The sequence below is a fragment of the Amaranthus tricolor genome, chromosome 4 (genome assembly GCF_026212465.1).
Source record: "Amaranthus tricolor cultivar Red isolate AtriRed21 chromosome 4, ASM2621246v1, whole genome shotgun sequence".
Lineage (NCBI taxonomy): Eukaryota > Viridiplantae > Streptophyta > Magnoliopsida > Caryophyllales > Amaranthaceae > Amaranthus > Amaranthus tricolor.
This window is the reverse complement of record NC_080050.1, coordinates 28895605-28915829: the sequence shown is the minus strand read 5'-3', so window position 1 is coordinate 28915829 and position 20225 is coordinate 28895605. Positions and strand designations below refer to the sequence as shown.

The 20225-nt window shown below is 31.6% G+C and overlaps 2 protein-coding genes across 3 annotated transcripts; one reads left to right on the top strand and one right to left on the bottom strand.

Annotated features, from left to right (window-relative positions):
- Positions 1 to 2029: 2029 nt before the first annotated feature.
- LOC130810048 (elongation factor 1-gamma 2-like) lies at positions 2030 to 6037 on the bottom strand. Of its 2 annotated transcripts, XM_057675973.1 has the most exons (8): positions 5850 to 6037; positions 5710 to 5757; positions 4864 to 5013; positions 4724 to 4784; positions 4599 to 4651; positions 4388 to 4489; positions 3811 to 4309; positions 2030 to 2622 (listed from the first exon to the last, which is right to left on the bottom strand). In XM_057675973.1, exons 2-8 carry the CDS (start codon positions 5716 to 5718, stop codon positions 2243 to 2245), a joined length of 1254 nt encoding a protein of 417 aa, XP_057531956.1. In that variant the 5' UTR covers positions 5719 to 5757; positions 5850 to 6037; the 3' UTR covers positions 2030 to 2242. The 2 variants fall into 2 exon arrangements, with proteins under 2 accessions (XP_057531956.1, XP_057531957.1); XM_057675974.1 differs by having other exon boundaries at positions 5710 to 6037.
- Positions 6038 to 12445: 6408 nt separating this feature from the next.
- LOC130810047 (putative 12-oxophytodienoate reductase 11) lies at positions 12446 to 18216 on the top strand. Its single transcript, XM_057675972.1, has 5 exons — positions 12446 to 12589; positions 14420 to 14560; positions 14647 to 14777; positions 15745 to 15921; positions 16548 to 18216. Exons 1-5 carry the CDS (start codon positions 12519 to 12521, stop codon positions 17138 to 17140), a joined length of 1113 nt encoding a protein of 370 aa, XP_057531955.1. The 5' UTR covers positions 12446 to 12518; the 3' UTR covers positions 17141 to 18216.
- The last annotated feature ends 2009 nt before the right edge of the window (positions 18217 to 20225 follow it).

Below are 20225 nucleotides of genomic sequence, written 5' to 3'. Positions count from 1 at the left end.
CACAACAATAATAACTTTAATAATAAAATTATTAATAATAACAGTAATAAAAATGATAATAATAATAATAATAATAATAATAATAATAATAATAATAATAATAATAATATAATTAAAAATTATAATAATTATTCAAAAACAAACGAAAAAAAAAAAATAAATAAATAAATTGAATCGCCCAGATCTGGGCGATTGGACCCCGGTTCAATTGCCACTTTTTGGGCGATTGAACCGGGGTCCAATTGCCCAGATCTGGGCGGTTCAACTTTATTTATTTTTTCGTTTGTAAATTTTAATTAATTACATTCGAAAAAAAATTACCTCGATTAATTGTTTGCGGATTGAACTTAGTTTTTTCTCCAACAATTTGCTTTTGTAAGTTGGTTTTTAAGTGTGGTAAGAAAAATTTTAGTGAGATTGTGGTATATATAGGTTATTTTAAGTTTAATGGCAAAATTGTAATTTTTTAAAAATTCAGGGGCAAATACGTAATTTTTTCAGGAGTGGCGATAAAATGAAAAGAATGGCGAAATTTAAAGATCGGGAAAAACATTTTTGAATATTTCCTCCTAAAACACTTTCGTATTAACAAAAAAATTAGAAGTATCTAAAACTGAATACACTGTAACTACAGTGATGAAAAGCACAAAAGAGCAGAAGAGAACTTTTCTTATTGATTTTCTTGAATGTTAATTCATACCTACGTACATAAACAAAATATAATTTAAACTCGTTGCGATTTCCGAAGTCCCAATCCTAAGACAATGAAGATGTGACGAGTCGTCACTTTTAAATTGGATTCAAATAGGTCCAATTAGTTTTTAAATTTGACCCAAATTTATAAAAACTGAAAACTTTAAACTCAAACTAGACCCTTTTAAGTTTTATAGGTCTAGATTCTAGAATTGAGATTTTGGTCCAAAACTTTCTTTTTTATTTCTAAAAATATAAATTATGTAATTTTCCTCAATTCATATAAATAATAATTTTAACATTTTCAACTCAAACAATTTTAACTAATAAGAATTTCTTATCACTTTATACTAATTAAGCGATCAAATATATGAAACTTTGTGACCTTTAAAATTCTTTAAACGAAATATTTATTAAGTCTTTTGATCTATAAAATACAAATACAATGACCACAATTCAAGTTATATATATCGACAAAGTTTTAAGTTACACAATTTTCAAATATAATAAAGTTCCAAATCAAGCAAACAAATACAAATAATAGTTTTTTTTTTTATAATTTTAAAAAATACAAAAAGATTTATGGGTCGAATATGGAAAATTTGAATAAAATAAGATGTTTTAACAACTTAATTCCAAAAATAAGCTTCGTGAAAACTTAATTCCCAAAATAAGCGTCCGTACATCCAAACCTAGCTTTGGAGTAAGTCGATGTTACTAACAGCGACTTAAAAAAAAAATTTTTTTTTTAGTCGCTGTTAGTTACAGCGACTTAATGAATTTTAAGTTTTCAGTTCTCAGTTACTTCCTCATTCCAACCTACGAGATTAAGGAGTTGATCAGTTAACCTTAAAGTCGCTGTAACTAACAGCGACTTAAGGAGTTGACTGGTCAACTCCCTAAGTCGCTGTTAGTAAAAGCAACTTATGACTTTTAATTTTTTTTTTTTGTCTTTCGCTGTTAGTAACAGCGACTTACTCCAAGGCTAGATTTGGATATACGGACACTTATTTTGAAAATTAAGTTTTCCTGAAACCTATTTTTGAAATTAAGTTGTTAAATAATTTTATTTTATTAAAATTTTCTCGAATATGAGTCTATAAAGTTCATATGAGTCTTAAAAGTATGGACTTGAACTTTATAAACTCAAATCCAATCTGAACCCTTAGATTCAAAATAGGCGAATCAAACACTTAAATTAGGGTCATATCAGATCTTTAACCCTTAATATCCAACACCCATGTCCGTTCCTAATCCCAACTTCTAGTGGAATACTTAAGCGGAAACAATATCTCCATGAAAGCAAATTAAAATACTAAATAAGAAACAACTACAATTTTTGCCATTTAAAAATATAGTCAAGAAAAAAATTCATAACGAACTCGAAATTTTGTTCTTGGCAAGATCCCGAAAAACCATTAGAAAACAAAAGATCATATAGAAAACTAGCAAAAAATAGTCATCGACTCTGCCAATTTAATCAAAAGGCAACACATTAATAAATCCCGAAACTACATGACTCGCTCAATCATCTAAACAAACTATTGAATCACTTGAAACATTTGGCATCAAGTAGAGGTTCTCCCTCAAAAGGTTCAGCGTCTTCAATCATTTGACTAACGCGTTCCTTCTGGGCCTCATCGCTGAGGTCTACCTTCCTCCATTCATACAGCTCCATATCGTAGCACTCATCCAACACAAATTGAGGGATTTCTTGACCACGGAAAAGCCACAAACCTTTCACTTTGAATGGTGGTTCTGCACCAATTACAAGCATCTTTCCAAATGCGTACTTACGAGCAAGATCCATTCTTTGCAAGAATCCGCTAACTTTATTCATTGTAACAAAAGACACGGTGTTCTCTTCATTATACTTGTAATCGCAGAACCACAGAGAGTAACCCTCTGGGTCATACATGTCCCAAAATCCTGCAAAAATCAATTAACTTGTAAGGCTTGCAAGTAATCATGCATAACTCATTTCAATTCAAATAGAAGTGTCCTTATGATTGAGACCAAAGGTCTAAATGTCCAACCAATTCAGAGTATTCATCAACTATAAAATTTGTTTTATGTGTTTATATGATCTACTACTCTAAATTCCACTATTTGGCAATATAAGCATGGAAACTCTCTCCAAATGATGACAATTAAATGTGCATCAACTTATGTAATACTTTGGAAAAGTTGTCCAACATAATCAAACCTTTCACGCATACGCTATGATTAATAACACCGATTGATTAATTTTTAATAATCTCATCTTTAATGTGTATTTGCTCCCAGATACCCGATGTTGGAGGGATGGGAGGTGGGGCTATGGTGGTTCAGATAAGTGGAAGCAAATACATAGCAAAAGTTGAATTGTTAGATAATAATCCAAAGGTGGAAGGTGGAATCCTTTGCAGCGAATGAGTGAACTGTTGGATTGTTTTCGACAATGTTGAAAACTTGAGATGTTAAGAGTAAAAATATTAGACATAGACAGATAAACATATTGAGAGGAAGATTAACATCCACTTACGCTAAACTAAATTGGACTTTAATACTTGAAAGTTGATCTATAAGGGTCAAGAACCATCAAACAAAGGTGTTTCTTATACTACTTGCAAAGTTAAATTCAAAGTTATCTTTGTTTAAAGATAAGGATTCTGATTTACAAATTCAATGGGTATATGAAGAACAAATCTAAATAGATAGTTCTTCTATAATTTTGGACAAAGGCATGAAACTTTTAAAAGCTCCAGGTAGCTACCGGACAACCACAAGCTAATGCTTCTAATTTTGAGTGCAAGTCACCATATGTCAACACTTCTACACCCAACGGAAAAAACAGGAAAAAGGGTGGGAGTGTAGATCTGAAACAGCTGATTCAAACCGAAATGCTTTCACATAAGTTTCTCAACAAACTTAACATAAAAGTCATGCAATGGCTATAGAAAAGGTCACAAAACTTCACATCATTATCTAAAAAGACAACTAAATTTGTCACCAACAGCTACCAATCAAGGCAAACATGTACATAGATTGAAAAGGGAAAAATAATATAGTAAGAAATGGTATCAAGGATAAACATAACAAGGCTTATAACACGATAGATGTCAAAATCAACAATACCTTTAATTGCCACTTCACGGAAATTGGTTTTGGTGTTCGAGTAGAGTCTCTTCCACTCATCAAGAATCATCTTACTAGGAGGAAGAAGATCAAGTGGATTCTTTGCCTTTGGCTTGGGTGCTTCTTCCTCCTCTACTGGTGCTGCAGGTGCCTCTTCTTTAGGCTTGGGTGCCTCCTTCTTAACCTCCTCCTTAACCTTGGGCTTTGCAGGCTGAACAGGCTTTTTAGCAACAGCTGGAACAGAATCAGCTTGCTTTACCTCACCCAAAACTTTCTTAAAAATTGGTTGATTAACCATAGTCCAAAAGTATCTTTCGACGTGAGGGAACTCAGAAGTGAAGCTCTTTGTGAAGATTCGGCTGAATCCATAATACAAATTACAAGTCATGATGATATCAGCCAATGTGACACGATGACCAACTAGATAAGTATTGGTCGCAAGATGAGTGCTTAATGCTTCCAAGGACCTTTTCAATGCAGCAATGGCAGCTTCTTCAGCCTTCAAGATAAAAAAGATACAACATTAGCAACATCAACAACTTTTTGACCTTGCAAAAGTACAGTAATTATAACTTACCGGAGGAAGATATACACCCCAACCTAATCTTGGATACAACCAACGACCAATATGTACATCAATCTCAAGGGAAGCAAAATCAATCCATTGCTCAACATGAGCCTAACAAAACGAATACAAAAAAAAAAAGATATATAAGTGAATATAATCATATAACCACACATTCAAATTTAAACGAAAAAACATTCATCAAATTAAGCTTAAATCTTACAAGTTCAATTGGAGAAGAGCCCAAAAGAGGATTATCAGCCGTCAATCGCGTGACTATAAATATGAAGAATAATCATTAATCAAAAGCAATTACATATAAAATGCCATAAGTGAGAAATAACTGACCATATCTTGCAATGGCATTACTCTCAAAAATAGGACCATCAGGAGTCTCCAAAACCGGCACCTGAAGACAGGAATTTCGCTGATTAAAACAAAACACGTTTACAAGAGACAATTAAATTCAAATAGGACAAAGAGACTACCTTTCCAATTGGGTTCATCTTAAGAAATTCAGGGGATTTGTTGGTTACACCCATTTGAAAATCCTTGACAACCTCCACTTTTACACAGCTATATTCTGCCGCAATAAGTGCCTTAAAGGCATTCTTGTTTGGCAATCCTGAATGTAAGACCTATGAAAAAACATCAGTGTTTCTGCATCAGTGTAAAGGACATAACATCCAAAATTCTAAACGCCAAACAAATGATCTAGATTTAAGTAGGTATCATTCTTTTATTTCACAACATTGATCCACCCTAAACCCGACCACAATTCATTTTTTTCGATTCACAGAGAGGAGATTAGCGAATCAAGTGATGCTGATCTACCCCAATAAAATCAAAAGGTGCAAATAGTATGTTTAAACGATTGATATCATCTCTTACTAATTCAAAGAAAGAAATCTCTATACATGGTTGAACTACAACAGCAATTAGCATGTTGAATTCTCAATGTATAATCTTACACAAACGGAAAATAATCAGAATTCAAAGTAATACGATACAATTACAATAACACAAGCAATCAAATCCTGAAAATGAGATCGATCAACATAAATCCATCATTCAAACAAAAAAATTAATAAAACACAAATAAATACAAAATCAGGAAGACATCAAACATAAAATGAATCTCAAAATCTGTTTCTACACCACATCCAAAAGTTTAATTTGAGATTTAAGCATGGCAATAATAGTTTGAAAAAACAATAACATCAACAAAAACAGATCCAAAACGATGATAAAAAATGAGCGAATAAAATAAAATTTACTAAAAAGATCATAATTGATCATCATTCATAAGTATCAATGACGAACGGATAGCATACCAGAGCCATGATTGGACTGAAACTGCGTCGCCCTGTAATAGAATGGATCTGAACAAGAGTAGTAAGAGAAAATGAATATCAATGGAGATTAAATTCTTTGAATAAAAATGGAGAAAAAAAAAGAGAAGGGAAGGAAATACCAAAGGCCTTAGCAGAATCAGTTATTAAAGGGGTGGAAATCGTGATGAGAGGCCAGAGAATAAGAAAGAGGCTGCGGCTGAGAGGTTTAAGGGAGTTGGAATTTAGGGTTTGTTACGCAAAGCGGTATATTCCTTTTCCAAACGAGTTTTTTAGCTAACGGTTAAAACTCAAAACAAAAAGTTAACCGAAATTTCATACGGCGACTTTATTTTTTATTTTTTTTGTTTTTTTACAAATATTTTTTAAATCTGCTTGGTGATTTTGAGATTCTTAAGTTTGATAAATTTTTGGTTAAATTTAGTATTTATTTCTGAAATAATTACTAAGATCGATACGATGCAAAATACGTTGATGAACGATAACGATTTCAATGAACTAACAAACGTTTGATGAAAATAAAATTACAAAAGAACACAAGGATTTAAGGGGGTTCACCCAATGATGACTACGTCCTCCGTGGTGTGTAGTTATTTGCTTATATTATCACAATTGAATAATACAACTCTTACAATGAAGTATTACAAATGATGTAAGAGAATGTAAAGTTATGTGTTTAGGCTTGGGGTTGTGTTTGATGTGTTTTGGTTGGCTAATGAGCTCTCTATTTATAGTGCTAATTACAATTAATGCGTCAAGCATAACTTAAAGCTAATAATAAATACTGAAAACGACGATGTATTAGAGTTCGAACGATGTGTTTCAAACTCCAATATTACCAAGATCGAGTGTATGAAGTTTAAGTGACAAACAAATTACGCTATCAACGATATCAATGTTTGTAGGAGAAAATAAAGCAATAAAACGACACAAAGATTTAACGAGGTTCACCCAACTAAGGCTACGTCCTCCGGTGTGTAGTATCTCTTATATTATCAAAAGGAGTTCAAAGAACTCTCAAATATGGAGAATTACAATAGAGAAGAGATATAGGCTAGTGTTTGGCTTGGGGTGTATTTTTGTGGATGTCCATTTGATGATTGAGAGCTCCCTATATATAGTACTAGGTACATAAATGTCATTAGCTCACTAAATACAGAATTAATATTGAATAATGAATGACATGAAACTTCTCCAAGAACTTGAAAGGTCGAAAACATCATCTTAGGCACATCAGAGGAACCGCTCGACTGGAACAGAGAGCTCGGTCGAGCGGAGTACAGACCCTTTCTGGATGCATTCTGTTTGCTCGCTCGATCAATCAATAAGGCTCGCTCGGTCGAGCGACCATTCTGCTTCTTCTGTCAGAATTCTGATCGAGTTTCAATAAATCAAACATAAACCAAGTCCTTTGCACTTCTTCATTAAGTCCTATAACTCTCACACTTCATTACCTTATTAATCTACACTTAATCATCATTATAAATCAATCATCAAAACTTAACTTAATACATCCATATTAACACATTCATGGGATTCCATCCCAAAGGTCACACATGAATGTACCTCATCAAATGTGCACTCAAGTCACACCAATCACAACAAATACATTATAACCAGCCCAAGTAAATGAAACGATCACACAAGGGATCTAATGTTGCTGCTGACCAAAGTGCTCGTTCGAGCATCTTAAAGGCTTTTTCGAGCATAGCTGAGTCGAGGCTACTGTCTGCAGGGGAATGAAGTGCTCGTTCGAGCGTTGCTTAACAGAAGCTACTGATTTCAGCAGTTTGCCTTGCTCGTTCAAGGCAACAAGTGATTCAATCATGCCTTGTTCGAGCATCTATAACAACACCATAAACTATTTGACTTCTTCATTAATAATTCACCTTAAAATCCATGATTAAGTACTATCATCAAAGCACCATAACTCATACATTAACCCATACACTTAATTCACCAATTAACATACTCCCATAGGATTCCATCCCAAAGATCACACATGAATGCACACTTTAATTGTGCACTCAAGTCACACTTAAATCTCAACAATTTTGACTTCATTTCAATATATATAGTCAATTAAGGTGATTACGACGTTTGTTTTTTAAAAAAGGTTATTATATGTTGGATAAAAATAACGTAAAGTTAACAAAAATCTTCTCTTTGTTCTAACACGTGGAAAAGTTGAAAGATTAAGGTTACCACATGGATTAGCAAAAAATTTATACGACATGGAAAAGTCGAAAGTTCAGGGTTATCACGTGGAATTTTCTAAAAGTTTATATTAAGATTTTTGTTAAATTTAATTTATTATTATCCACTATAACAACCTTTTTCTGTAAGAACAAAAGCCTCGGTACCCTTAAGGAGCACTTTTTCGAAAATTTGGTTGAAATAAGTATTTAATTTAACAAATAACTTAACATTTGTCTATCGTGCGGATTATAAAAAACGTTTGTTTACAAAATAAAAAACTTAAAGTTACTACGTGGAATTTCCCTTAATAGTTTTATTATTAGGCTATTTAGGCGCATCTCGCAGTGAAATAGTCTTATAAAATAATTTGTGTTTTCAACTATTCTTGTGAGAGACCATCTCTTATAACAATTTGTGTTGTGTTTGTATGGTTTCTAATTTTTTACCCAAGTTATTTTAAATAAAGTAATTAAAATAAAAATACATATTTAGCATGCATACTACAAATTAATTTAAATAAATAAAAAAATAATAAACATTGGAATTCAAATAATTAAAACAATATATTAAAATTTTTAAGATATATCCTAACATAACATACATTAGTTATTAGTTTGATTACAAATCTTATTATCTTACATAGTAATTAATATATTTGTTAAAATAATGTGTTAAGTATTTTAAAATATCCCTTAACAAGATAATATCATTTTGATTACAAATTTGATTTGCTTAATGAGTATTTATTGATTCATATATTTATTCCACTTATGCTGCTAACTCCAGATTTATCAACATAAAGTTGATCATGGTTAAATACAGATCTCGAAAGAAAAAGATTGTCGCTTATAAAGGTAATTTTGAAGTGTAACCGCTTAAGGTTCAATTTATAAAGGGCTCAAATTGAATTAATTCTTATAAATAAATTAGTATTTACATAAGCAACATCTAACATGAATCGAACTTGTAGCATTAGGTTTCTCAGTTAAGTCAATAACTAAGCGCCTTTTTTTATTTTTCGCGTAGAGTCCAAAAATTGTCAGAAACCGACACTGGATAGAGATTGACCTTTAACCATTATATATTGATAGTTTTGGTTTATTAGATGGTATATTAGAGTATTCTCGATATGAATATTTTATGTTTGACTTTTTAACATGATGTGATAGTGGCTTTAATAACGTAATTTTCCAATTATTTGACTATCTATCAACTTTTATTAAAAAATCACATGATTATTCAGTATTTCTCAATAACATTATGAAGCTGGAGAAATCTTGTGATTAGGAAAATTAAAACTTTTGTTAACCAGACATTTATATTAGGATATAGTCATTGGCATTTTCAAGTAAAATGTTTATTATTATCCTCATATAAATTGTTTCACATTGAAGAAAACGAAAAAAATATGCTACTTTATGTGATTGAGGAGTAATTCCTAATACTATTGTTAGAATAATATCTTTTGATTGATAGAATAATTTGTATAATCAATATTGAATAAATATTTCGTTTCCTAAATTATAGATTGTATTATTGTATATAACATAATTCCATCTAATGAGAATGACAACCAATCTATTCTTTCAACAATTAGTTTTAATAGTGAAATCCTTTAAATTTGTATGTGGGTTACCTATTATCTCTATGTTTGGATTGTCAAGGCTCATTTTCTAAATTTTATTATGGTATCAAAGCTCAATTTATTGTTGATCCTTTATGACTGACATTTAATCTTATCATTTTTTAAGGACACTTTAATCTTAAATTATCTTTAGTCAATCAGTCTTTGGTATAACAATGAAAATTCACCACTATTGGGTTCTCTAATTTTTTTCGACAGCTTTTAAAATCCAATTATCAAATTTTCTGAATTCGTTGACATTTTGTAAATTGCTCTTTAATCTCATATTTTTAAAATCTAGATTATGCTACTTAATTGAGATAAAGTAATACTTTCTATCTTTCTATAGAAATACACTATGAGTGAAAATTTTTTAAGATATAACTTTGTTCCCCAAACAAATTAGGAGTTGACACTTGTCCAAATATTTTTTTTTAAATAGGGTTTATATATATATATATATATATATATATATATATATATATATATATATATATATATATATATATATCATAGTCATAAAATTTTATATTTTATAATTAGAGACCCATTTTGCTATCTTTTAACATGCTTTAAATTTTTTTATTTTTTTTCTAATTCTATATAAATTATTATTTAAAAACTGATAAGGATACTTTTTTATTTTCTGATTGATAGAATTATATATTTTTATGTTAAAAATTCTCAGATAAAAAGTTAGTTAAAGTGGATGAGAGGGATAGTGTAGAACACTATTAAGAGTGGTTTGAGGTAATAGTTTTGTAATGAGAGGATAACTTTCCTATTTGTGAGTTGATAAATTGTTATGATCATGAATTTTATCGCCTCATTGGACATGCTTTAAGTCACTTTTGTCAAGCAATGGCCAAATGAATCATGATGAATAAAAACGTAGGTTTGCGTCATTGCAAAGGTCAGTGTATGCATTAGCAATAGCAATTAGCATTTCAACTTCCATATATCGAAATTTATTTATGCGGCGTCCTTAATATATTGGCGAAATTCTAATAAAAATTAAGAAGATCAAAATTCATGCACTCTCTATCCTATCAATTTTTATGGAAAAATAAAAAATAATAAATTAGTATTTTATATAAAAAGTAGGAGAGATAGATAAATGAGATGAAAATAAAAACTGAACGCGTGGATGAAAATTAAAAAATTAGTAAGTCTTCTAAAAAATAAAAATGAGATAATTTTTATGAAACATACTGAAAAAAAATATATGATAATTTTCATAAAACAAAGAATTAATGATTTTTATTGGAATTATTAACTTGTCATTATTTAAATATTTATTAATTCTTTATTGAAGGCGTTTTATTGTAAGAGGATTAAATTGGATCAGCCCAAACTATTTAAAAAAACAGCTTTTTGTACAAGTGTGAATTCAGATATTATTTTTTTAATGTATTTTTACAATTTTACTAGTGAATTGCTTGCATGTAACTGTCTCATAATGAAATGGTCTCATAATATTAGGATTATATATTAAATAAAAAAAATTGGAGGGAAAACGTCCCATATCCTGCCCTACCTAAATTTGGCCTCTGTTTGGAATATCAAACTTTTTGGTGAATTTGTATTAATATTTGGGCCTTATTCATTTTATCCATTTTCCCTTTTGGAGGAGGCTTTGCTGACCAATTGACCCGCAACCACCATGATTGATGATACAATGGATGGGTTTAGACAATTAATTTTATTTTACATTTGCTTAAATTTTGACTTTTTGGATAAATAAAAGTAAGTTTAGTTTATAAACCTGCTTATAGTTGTTGTTTAAGTTAACATATTTAAAAGCTTGTTTATTTGAATAATATATCTTTATTGATTTTTAGTTGACTCATTTTTAATTTGAACAATCAACAATAAATAAATAATTTCGAAAAAATATTTCTATTAACAATGATTTATAGTTACAGTCTTACAAACTGATAAATAAGTCAATACTATAAGCTAATTAAACAAGCAACAACAAATGACCAACTAATTGTTAAACACCCAATAACACATTACATTTTTTATTGTCCTCAAAACTCAACTGAGCTTTAATATTATGCTTCCAATTTATGGGCAAATATTTTTAAATGTTGTTTGGTTCAACATATATTACTTTTTAGTGATAAACACTTTTTTTTTATCTATCAATGAAATATATGTGATAATATTTAATATGTGTATAAAATAATTTTATTACAAAATATTTTTATCTTTAAAAAATCACTTACGATCTCAACTGTTGCATCCAAGCCTCGAGTTGAAAAAGTCTCTTTGTCGATGAAATATTGTACCTTACCTATCAAAGCGCAAAATAAGTAGTCTTTTTTATCTCGCTGACATTATCAACAAATTTTTTGCTTGGCATTTTTTTTTTTAAAATATATGGGATTAATTTTTGAATTAGTTCAAAAATGATTTATTTCTTTACTTTTGAATCAAAGTAGATTAGAAAAACAAGTAAAAAACAAACAAAGAAGAAAATAAAATTAATCTTTCATATAGATTATGAGAACGAATCTTTCCGTCACATTATTATTAGAGTATATAATATGTCTGGGCCTAACACGAGAGCCTTTAAATTAAAATTGTGGATGCAACATAAACCATTTTCATACTTAATTAAAGCTAAATATTTCATTTAACATACTGACTCTTAATACCGTATTAAAAACCTAATTTAACAAAAAACTTAAATTTGTAAAAGTATTCAAAATCTCAAAGATATATTATATATTTGTTAAAATAGACTATCAATCGTCATCAATGAGATTTGCATGGCATTTCAAATTTTGTTTGCACATAAAAATCTCTTTTTTCTAAGCAATCAAGATGTGGGCCCATGATTACACACCTACCTCTATTTTTTTGGTCACTTAATTTGAGGCTATGATTCTTATAAATACTTGGCATCTTTTGCTAATGAGTAAATGAACTTACTCAGCTTAGCTTATTATTCGGTGAGAAAATGTCTTCAGATTCAAGTATCACACCTCTCTTGACTCCCTACCAAATGGGCAAATTTCATCTCTCCCATAGGTTAGCTCTTAGCAACCTTTTTCTTCTATCTTTTTCATTTTATATTACTTTTTTTGTTCTTTAATTTGTCGGTCCATTTGCTTCATTATTTTTTTCATCAATCCTCGTTATTGATCGATCCGTCACTTAAAAGTTTTTTAAAAAAAAAACTAAAATTTTCGAGAAAGTCAAATGGGGCGAACTCTAAATGACGGAAGAGTATATGTTTACAATTCTTTATCTTTGCTACAATTTTTAGTATTCTGCTTTCAATTTAAATATTTGTTTTGTACTTTTTATTGATTTATTGATAGCTGTTGTGTAAATTAAGCTCATTTTAAGCTTGAAATTGAGGGGGAAACTAAGAATAACAAGCAATGGCTATAATGTCTTGAGCAAACAAAATAATAGGGAAAAAGAAGATAGGATTTTTTTATGGGTATTCTCTTTAAAAGTTGTGTATTTGGATAGGCTAGAAATCTATGAGAGGGGTGAGGATAATTAATCGTTATTGTAGGTGGTGAAAATTGAACCCCAATAACAAATAAACTAAGATTCTCATGAGGGGATTGTATTTTGATGGGTATCTTTACTTCAGTGGAGAATCTTCAACAAGATTACTCCCCTTTAATGGTGATGCTCCTCTAAACTCTTAAAGGGCCGTTTGATCAGCAGTGTTAAATGGTGATTACAAGAATAGATTTTAGATTTAATTTTCATAAAATGTGTTATGTTATTTACTTGGTAGTGGAGCTCCCAACCTCCCACTATCAAATATGTGTTTTATTTTTGATTTTTTTATTACTAATTAATGCTACTTTTCAACTGGTAATTGATGGAATGGATTCTATTAAAGAAAATAAATGATTAGAATAGGACAAGTTTGATCACAAACAGTCTAATAGTTACTCTAGAATTTTTAGTTTACTTTCATTATCGTGGTGGAGATAGAGGGTGCTAGGGTCGGTCACGACTCTCTCAATAATTGAATTTCTTCTTTTATGGTAATAGCTACAAGAAATTTTTATAAAAATTGCCCCTCGAACAATTATAGTAGGTCTTTTAGTCTACCTTTACCTTAAGTTCTGGCTTTGCTCTTGATTCCGATCGCTTAAATTTAATATTATTGACCAAACAAGTGGACAATTCACCACCCTCTTGTTTTGATCTCCAAGTCTCTTCTTATAGGACCACTAGGCACAAAGCCTTAGAGAAACCATTCCTCAAGTTCTCCAAAAGTCGAAACACATTCAAATCTAAAACCGATGATCCAACAAATTGATGCTTGTCCAAGAAAATGTTATGTTAGTCCGCGCACCAACTTACATTGTTTGGGCAAGACTACCATTAGAAGCTTCTCTTCGTGCTTGTTCCAATGACTTACTTGCCCAAAAAGGAGTCGTGCTTGGTCACTTACCACTTGAAAACATTTCAACGCTGTCATCGTTTGTTGTCTTGCCATCTTGCTTGTGCTTCTCTCAACATCTTCTATCTCGTTCAAGCATGGTCTCAAGTACAGTGCCATTTGTGATATTTTATAGGCCATAATCAAAATACAAGAAATGAGCCCTTCTATCGAGGGTTGATTTCGGTCTATAATAGGTGTTTGACAAAATTAATGTTACAATTTTACAAGCTATGTTTACCTTGCTAAGGGTCAGAAATGACCTTCCTCCTAAACTCGATATTGCCTTCATTGTCCATCTTTGGTTGTTCGAGCAATGTACGCGCTCATACTCACTCTTTAAAATGCATTTGGTAGTTCGCAATTATGATTTCAAAAGTGAAATTATGCAAAACATGTAACATGTTTCACTAAAATGCCATGATCATGTCGTTTCCAATTTTCAGGGTTGTATTAGCACCATTGACCCGACAAAGGTCTTATGGAAATGTTCCTCAAACCCATGCAATTTTATATTACTCTCAACGAGCTACGAAAGGAGGTTTGCTAATTTCTGAAGCAACTGGAGTATCTAATACTGCTCAAGGGTATGAATATGTTTGAAGTTTGAATCACCCACCTTTAGCTTCACTCTTTTTAGTGACAAGTGACAATACTATATATGTTTGTGCAGGTACCCGGATACGCCTGGTATATGGACACAAGAACAAGTTGAAGCATGGAAACCTATTGTTGATGCTGTCCATGCCAAAGGTGGATTATTTTTCTGTCAGATATGGCATGTTGGTCGGGTTTCCAATGAAGGTAACTAAAGAGGCTCTGACGTTATTGTTGGTTAATAATTGTTAGCCCTTAAGGGAGTGAAAAGAACAAAATTGAGATTGTTGGAAGCTTTGTGAAGACTTTGACAACTTGTGTTGTTTACTTGTTTTTCACTTCATATTGATGACCTGAAATTTCTAGGGCACACATGGGCTCGGGCTCACAAACCCACAGATAATGAGCGTTGACTTACATACACACTTGATGAGGTTCACTCTTTTTTAAAATCACGTGGTATTAGGAGGATTATCCACCAAGCATTATATGCAAGTTTACAACCCACTATTTAGTGACGTGGGATCACATTTGAAGTATTTCCAACAAATGACACTAAAATATAAATTGTAAAGGTCATTTATAAACAGTCTTAATTATAAAAATTATGTTTTTCTTAAAGCAGAATGTTTTCAATGCTTAAATTTTACTATATATAATGGTGTATGTAGTTAGTTTGATCCAATATAAGAGCACTCAGCTAGTTATTTAAGAGAAACTCTTAGAAGGAGATTTTGGAAAAGGGAGTTGAACTTGGTAAATAACTCTTGTTGTAGGCTTACCATTTACCAACTACATCTTCATTCCCAATAGGGCTAAAGATTTTTAGTTCTTTGGTTTTGGTTTATAATAGACTATAAGAACATAGCTTATATAAAATCACCCTTTCTATGTGAAGTTGCATGTGACTACCAGGGGTAAATCGAAAACCAACCTCTTAGTTATCATTAATAAGTTTAATAATGTGTACGTCCGACCCACAAACCTGCTTAAGTGGGTGTCACGTATGGCATTTGGGTGATGGAAATTTTTGTCTAATGTTCATGGGATTATGGACTAAAGGAAAGAAATTGAATTTTCAAATACGAATTTGTTATGGCCCTTTTCATGTGCCTTTCTTTTACTTTTGTTTTCAATGGATTTGCTAACCCTAAATTACTTGCTACAACGACAGGTTTCCAACCGAATGGCCAAGCTCCAATTTCGTGCACCGATAAGTCTCTTGTACCTCAAGTTCGAGCAAATGGCATTGATACTGCACAGTTCTCACCCCCAAGGAGGCTAAGAACAGATGAGATACCTTTAGTTGTTAATGATTTCAGACTTGCAGCTAGGAATGCCATAGAAGCTGGTAAGTTTCTGCTGGAACTGGAAATTATTTCTAGGGACTTGTTACATGCTTGTTCTAATCAGAATGCTGGCTTTGACTGTGATCTTTACCATAGTAGTTTGTATGAAGCCCCTCATCTCATTTTTATCTCCCTAGTCCAAATATTCATGGTGAGGTAGTGATTAGCTTGCAGGAGCAGAACAAGAATATACAATAATTTTTTAAGCCCTATATGTTTATTTTGCATTATTTCGCAACCTTGGAGCCAAAAAAACAAGTACTTTGATAAATTTATTATTTGACTTGTACACAACAAGACCTGCATAAGAAGAGAGTTGCCTGCATACGAACTCACTGATATTTTATCTAAAACCAATTGGTAATAAGAGGCTCCTTAATTTATTGTAAACAACGTAGATTAATAGTTGAGGCTCCTTAATTTATAGGCTCTTGTGCGCTCCGGCACCTTGCAGATGCCCAAAACCACCGTTTTTGGTTGGTTTTTATCAACTTTACATTTTCAGGATATGTCAATTAACATTTATATGATGGTAGAGAACGAGTCGATGAATTTACTAAAGCAAACTCTGCTCTATCAAAATATAAAGTTATGAGTTATCTAACATCATTAAAATGTTGTTAAAAAGGCTTTGATGGTGTTGAAATCCATGGAGCTCATGGCTACCTCATCGACCAGTTTATGAAAGACCAAGTTAATGACCGAACAGATAATTATGGTGGATCTCTAGAGAACCGTTGTAGATTTTCTCTAGAAGTAGTGGAAGCTGTTGCAAATGAGGTTGGTGCAGATAGAGTTGGGTTTCGGATCTCTCCATTTGCCAATTACATGGAAGCTGGAGACTCGAATCCTGAAGCTCTAGGCCTTTATATGGCCCAATCCTTAAGCAATTACGGAATACTATATTGCCACGCAGTCGAACCTAGAATGATAACAGTTGGAGAGAAGAAGGAATGTCCTCATAGTTTACTTCCAATGAGAAAAGCTTTCAATGGTACTTTCATGGTTGCCGGAGGTTATGATAGAGATGATGGAAATAAAGCTGTGGCAAAGGGTTATGCCGATCTTGTTGCATACGGACGCTTATTTCTCGCTAATCCAGATTTACCTAGAAGATTTGAACTTAATGCTTCTCTAAATAATTACAATCGAGATACATTTTACATTTCTGATCCTGTTGTTGGCTACACTGATTATCCATTCCTTGAAGATGTACAGTAGTCCTGATAAATTTGTTATCGAGCTTGTAATACACAAGACCCACACAAGAGTAGTTCATTAAACTTCTATGTTAGTCAACCTCTCTCTAATTGTTCGATGTGGGAATTGTATGTGGGTTATTTTGTCAATACTGTAGTCTAATTTAATTACCATAAGATAGTATCATAAGGAATAAAAACTTGCTTTTCTAGGTCATAATGAGCCATAGAGTTTTATATTGTTGTGTGCTTCTCAGTAAGAAGGGAGCACCATGTTGTTTATTTGATCAGGAAATATATAAATGTATCTACATTTGCTACATATAAGGTCACTTTGAGAAACCTTCTGCAAGATACATCAGGGGTTACACTCCATTTGTGCAACCAGTCGCGCGTTTTCAGTATCTTTCGGACAGTGACCCATAATGTAAACCTATGCTCGGGGATAGAGGTAGCAGAAAACCCTAATATGTCATTCCATACTGGGTCTTCCAAGTAAAAGATTGAACCGTTTATTTGTATGTGCTAGCATACTTGGAATCAGTTCGGTGTATGTAGACTGATTGAAAAAAACTACGAAGTCACCCATCAAAGGTTGTAATTCGATTATTACCCTTACAATTCATATTGTTGTTATGCTTGTGATCCTAATATTGGGTGTTAGATAATTAAAATCCGAGCCCATTTTGCCGTTTGTTTTGCTTCACAAAGCAGACTATACAACTTCTCTATAAAATAGTGATTCAGTCAAAGAGAAGGAATCTGCTTTGCCAAAAGAGTGTCCTTTTATGACAAACTAAGCAACTACTCCATATTTGGGAAGATCAATCAGAACTAGGCTAAAAGACGCATAGAGTATGTTTTTGGATCAATGGTGTAGACAAAGGAGTTCCATGATAAGAACATGGAACTTCCATGTCTAATCAAGTGAAAACCATTGAGTAGGGTGGAAATGTGTAGAATTTAGGGAAAGAAAATGCTTTTGTAGAGGAGCCTTAAAAGGAGGGCATCGAGAATTGAAATTATAACCTCACTTGAAAATATAATATATGCTCTAAATGAGATAAGACAAAATAAGCCTTAAACGAATATAGTCTTGTTAGAGTATATAACATATTCTATGGTCTCAACTATAAGCTTAAGTTTTTGGTTAAATTTGTTCATTGACATGGTATCAGAAGCCATCGTGATAAGAGGTCACGAGTTCAAATCTCAACTACTTCTCAAATTCAAATGGAATATTTTGCTCAAGGTATAAGGAGAGCCTATGTTACATTCATACTTCTAGGCCAAAGGTCTCTCGTGTGAGGGGGCGTGTTAGAATATATAATATATCCTGAGACTTCAACCATAAGTTTAAGCTTTTAGTTGAGTTGGTTCCTTAACAAATTTGACAATTTTTTTACTCAAAACTCAAAAGCTAAACCTCCATTTGATGTGTCCAAGTGGTAATACTAAGTCTTGGTTGTGGTCGCATTTGCGGTAATGGTCACGAAGCCACTTTCATGATCAATATGAATACAACCTTATGTGGTGAAAACTAAAAACTTTGGTACGTATTCAGCTTCTGGGTACATATGTCAGTGACATTTCTGTAACTGCAACTTTGAAATCCAGAGTACATATTCACGTTAATCGACTAATAATAAATCAATTTCAGATGTAGATTTTCAACAAATATACCTAACTATGTCATGTTAACGTAGACGAGTTTGACGTTCTTACTCCATTTATATTGTATCCAAACACGAATCTGATATGATCTGAACTGATATGTTTGGTAGGTCTTGTTAAAAGAGACATGTTACACGTGGACTCCATCCATACATGGTGGCGGCTACCACCAATGAGCATTGTGGTTTAGGAGTAAGAGTAGCTTTTCTCCAAGTTAGTGGGTTATTGATTGGGACCTGATACTCTGCACTCTGCCCCACTTAAAACCTTATCAACCGCTCATTGGTATGAATGACTTTAGATGCTTTTCTTATTCCAATGATCGGTCCCTACTTGTTTAAAAAAAAAAAACTTTATTTAATCACTTGATAAATTACCCACTTAAAATATTATCGAGGATGTAAATATTATTTACATTTATTATTCACTAAGCACCTTTCATAAGGATATTTAATTATTTATGAAATTAGTCATTGATTATTATTTCAAACGGATAAATTATACAGTGCGTAAATATAGTTAAAGCTCGTTCGTTGTAGTGTGTCATTTTCCTTTACCCAAACATTTATTAAGATCATGGAAAAGAAATATTTATCTATTATTATGCTTCTTTAAATCATATTAACTTCTATTTATTCTTTCACAATCTAGTGAAGCCACCAAACTCTTTTGTTTTATCTTGTGTTTTATTGTGAAATGGAACATTAAATTAATTACAATGATTGTTCGACAAATATCTTATTAGTTGAAATTTTTATCTGATTTGATTACTTTAGAGTTTAGAATAATGGTAAAAAAAAACAAAGAAATATAAAATAAGTAAGATAATAAGGGAAAATAGAAGTATTTGAAAATCTCATACAAAGAAAAACGTATCATATTTAGTCAACAAATTCAAAATATTATATCAACAAGCATGCTGAGACTAGAATCTTTTGATGCATTTTCATTGGATGAGACACATGGTTCAGATTATTTGATTAAAAATTTTATTAAAGTTGAATTATATAATAGGTAAAACGGTAAAATGATAATCAATTTGATTCAAAATTTTTAATTTACTTGATATTTGTATCTAAAATTGAAAGTCAATATATACACATTAATCTAACTTAATATGGGCAAGCATCAATAATGGTGATATTTTCAAGATATGCTAGATTAATATATATAAAGTACACGATTACATCGGGAATATTTATTGAAAATATGGCATAATAGCTTCCAATGCAGAGATTATCGACTATATTTGCTAAATCAGACCTTAAATTACTATTAAATTTGACATTAAAAATGTGAAAAAATTAAATTAATATATTGACAAACGTGCAGAAGTAGATAAGGTACTCCAAATGAATTGAAAAAAGTATAAAAAGATATTTGGGAAGGCAACACCTTTCTCGGTCGCTCTTGAGTAGAGGTGTTCATTTGAG

Excerpts from the sequence above, each read along its gene's own strand:
- LOC130810048 (XM_057675974.1), bottom strand. Across the intron at positions 4,310-4,387 it reads GGGGTGTATATCTTCCTCCG|GCTGAAGAAGCTGCCATTGC; the intron begins GTAAGTTATAAT and ends TTTATCTTGAAG. Across the intron at positions 2,623-3,810 it reads CCGTGAAGTGGCAATTAAAG|GATTTTGGGACATGTATGAC; the intron begins GTATTGTTGATT and ends TGATTTTTGCAG.
- LOC130810047 (XM_057675972.1), top strand. The coding sequence starts at position 12,519 with ATGTCTTCAGATTCAAGTATCACACCTCTCTTGACTCCCTACCAAATG. Across the intron at positions 12,590-14,419 it reads AAATTTCATCTCTCCCATAG|GGTTGTATTAGCACCATTGA; the intron begins GTTAGCTCTTAG and ends TCCAATTTTCAG. Across the intron at positions 14,561-14,646 it reads GTATCTAATACTGCTCAAGG|GTACCCGGATACGCCTGGTA; the intron begins GTATGAATATGT and ends ATGTTTGTGCAG.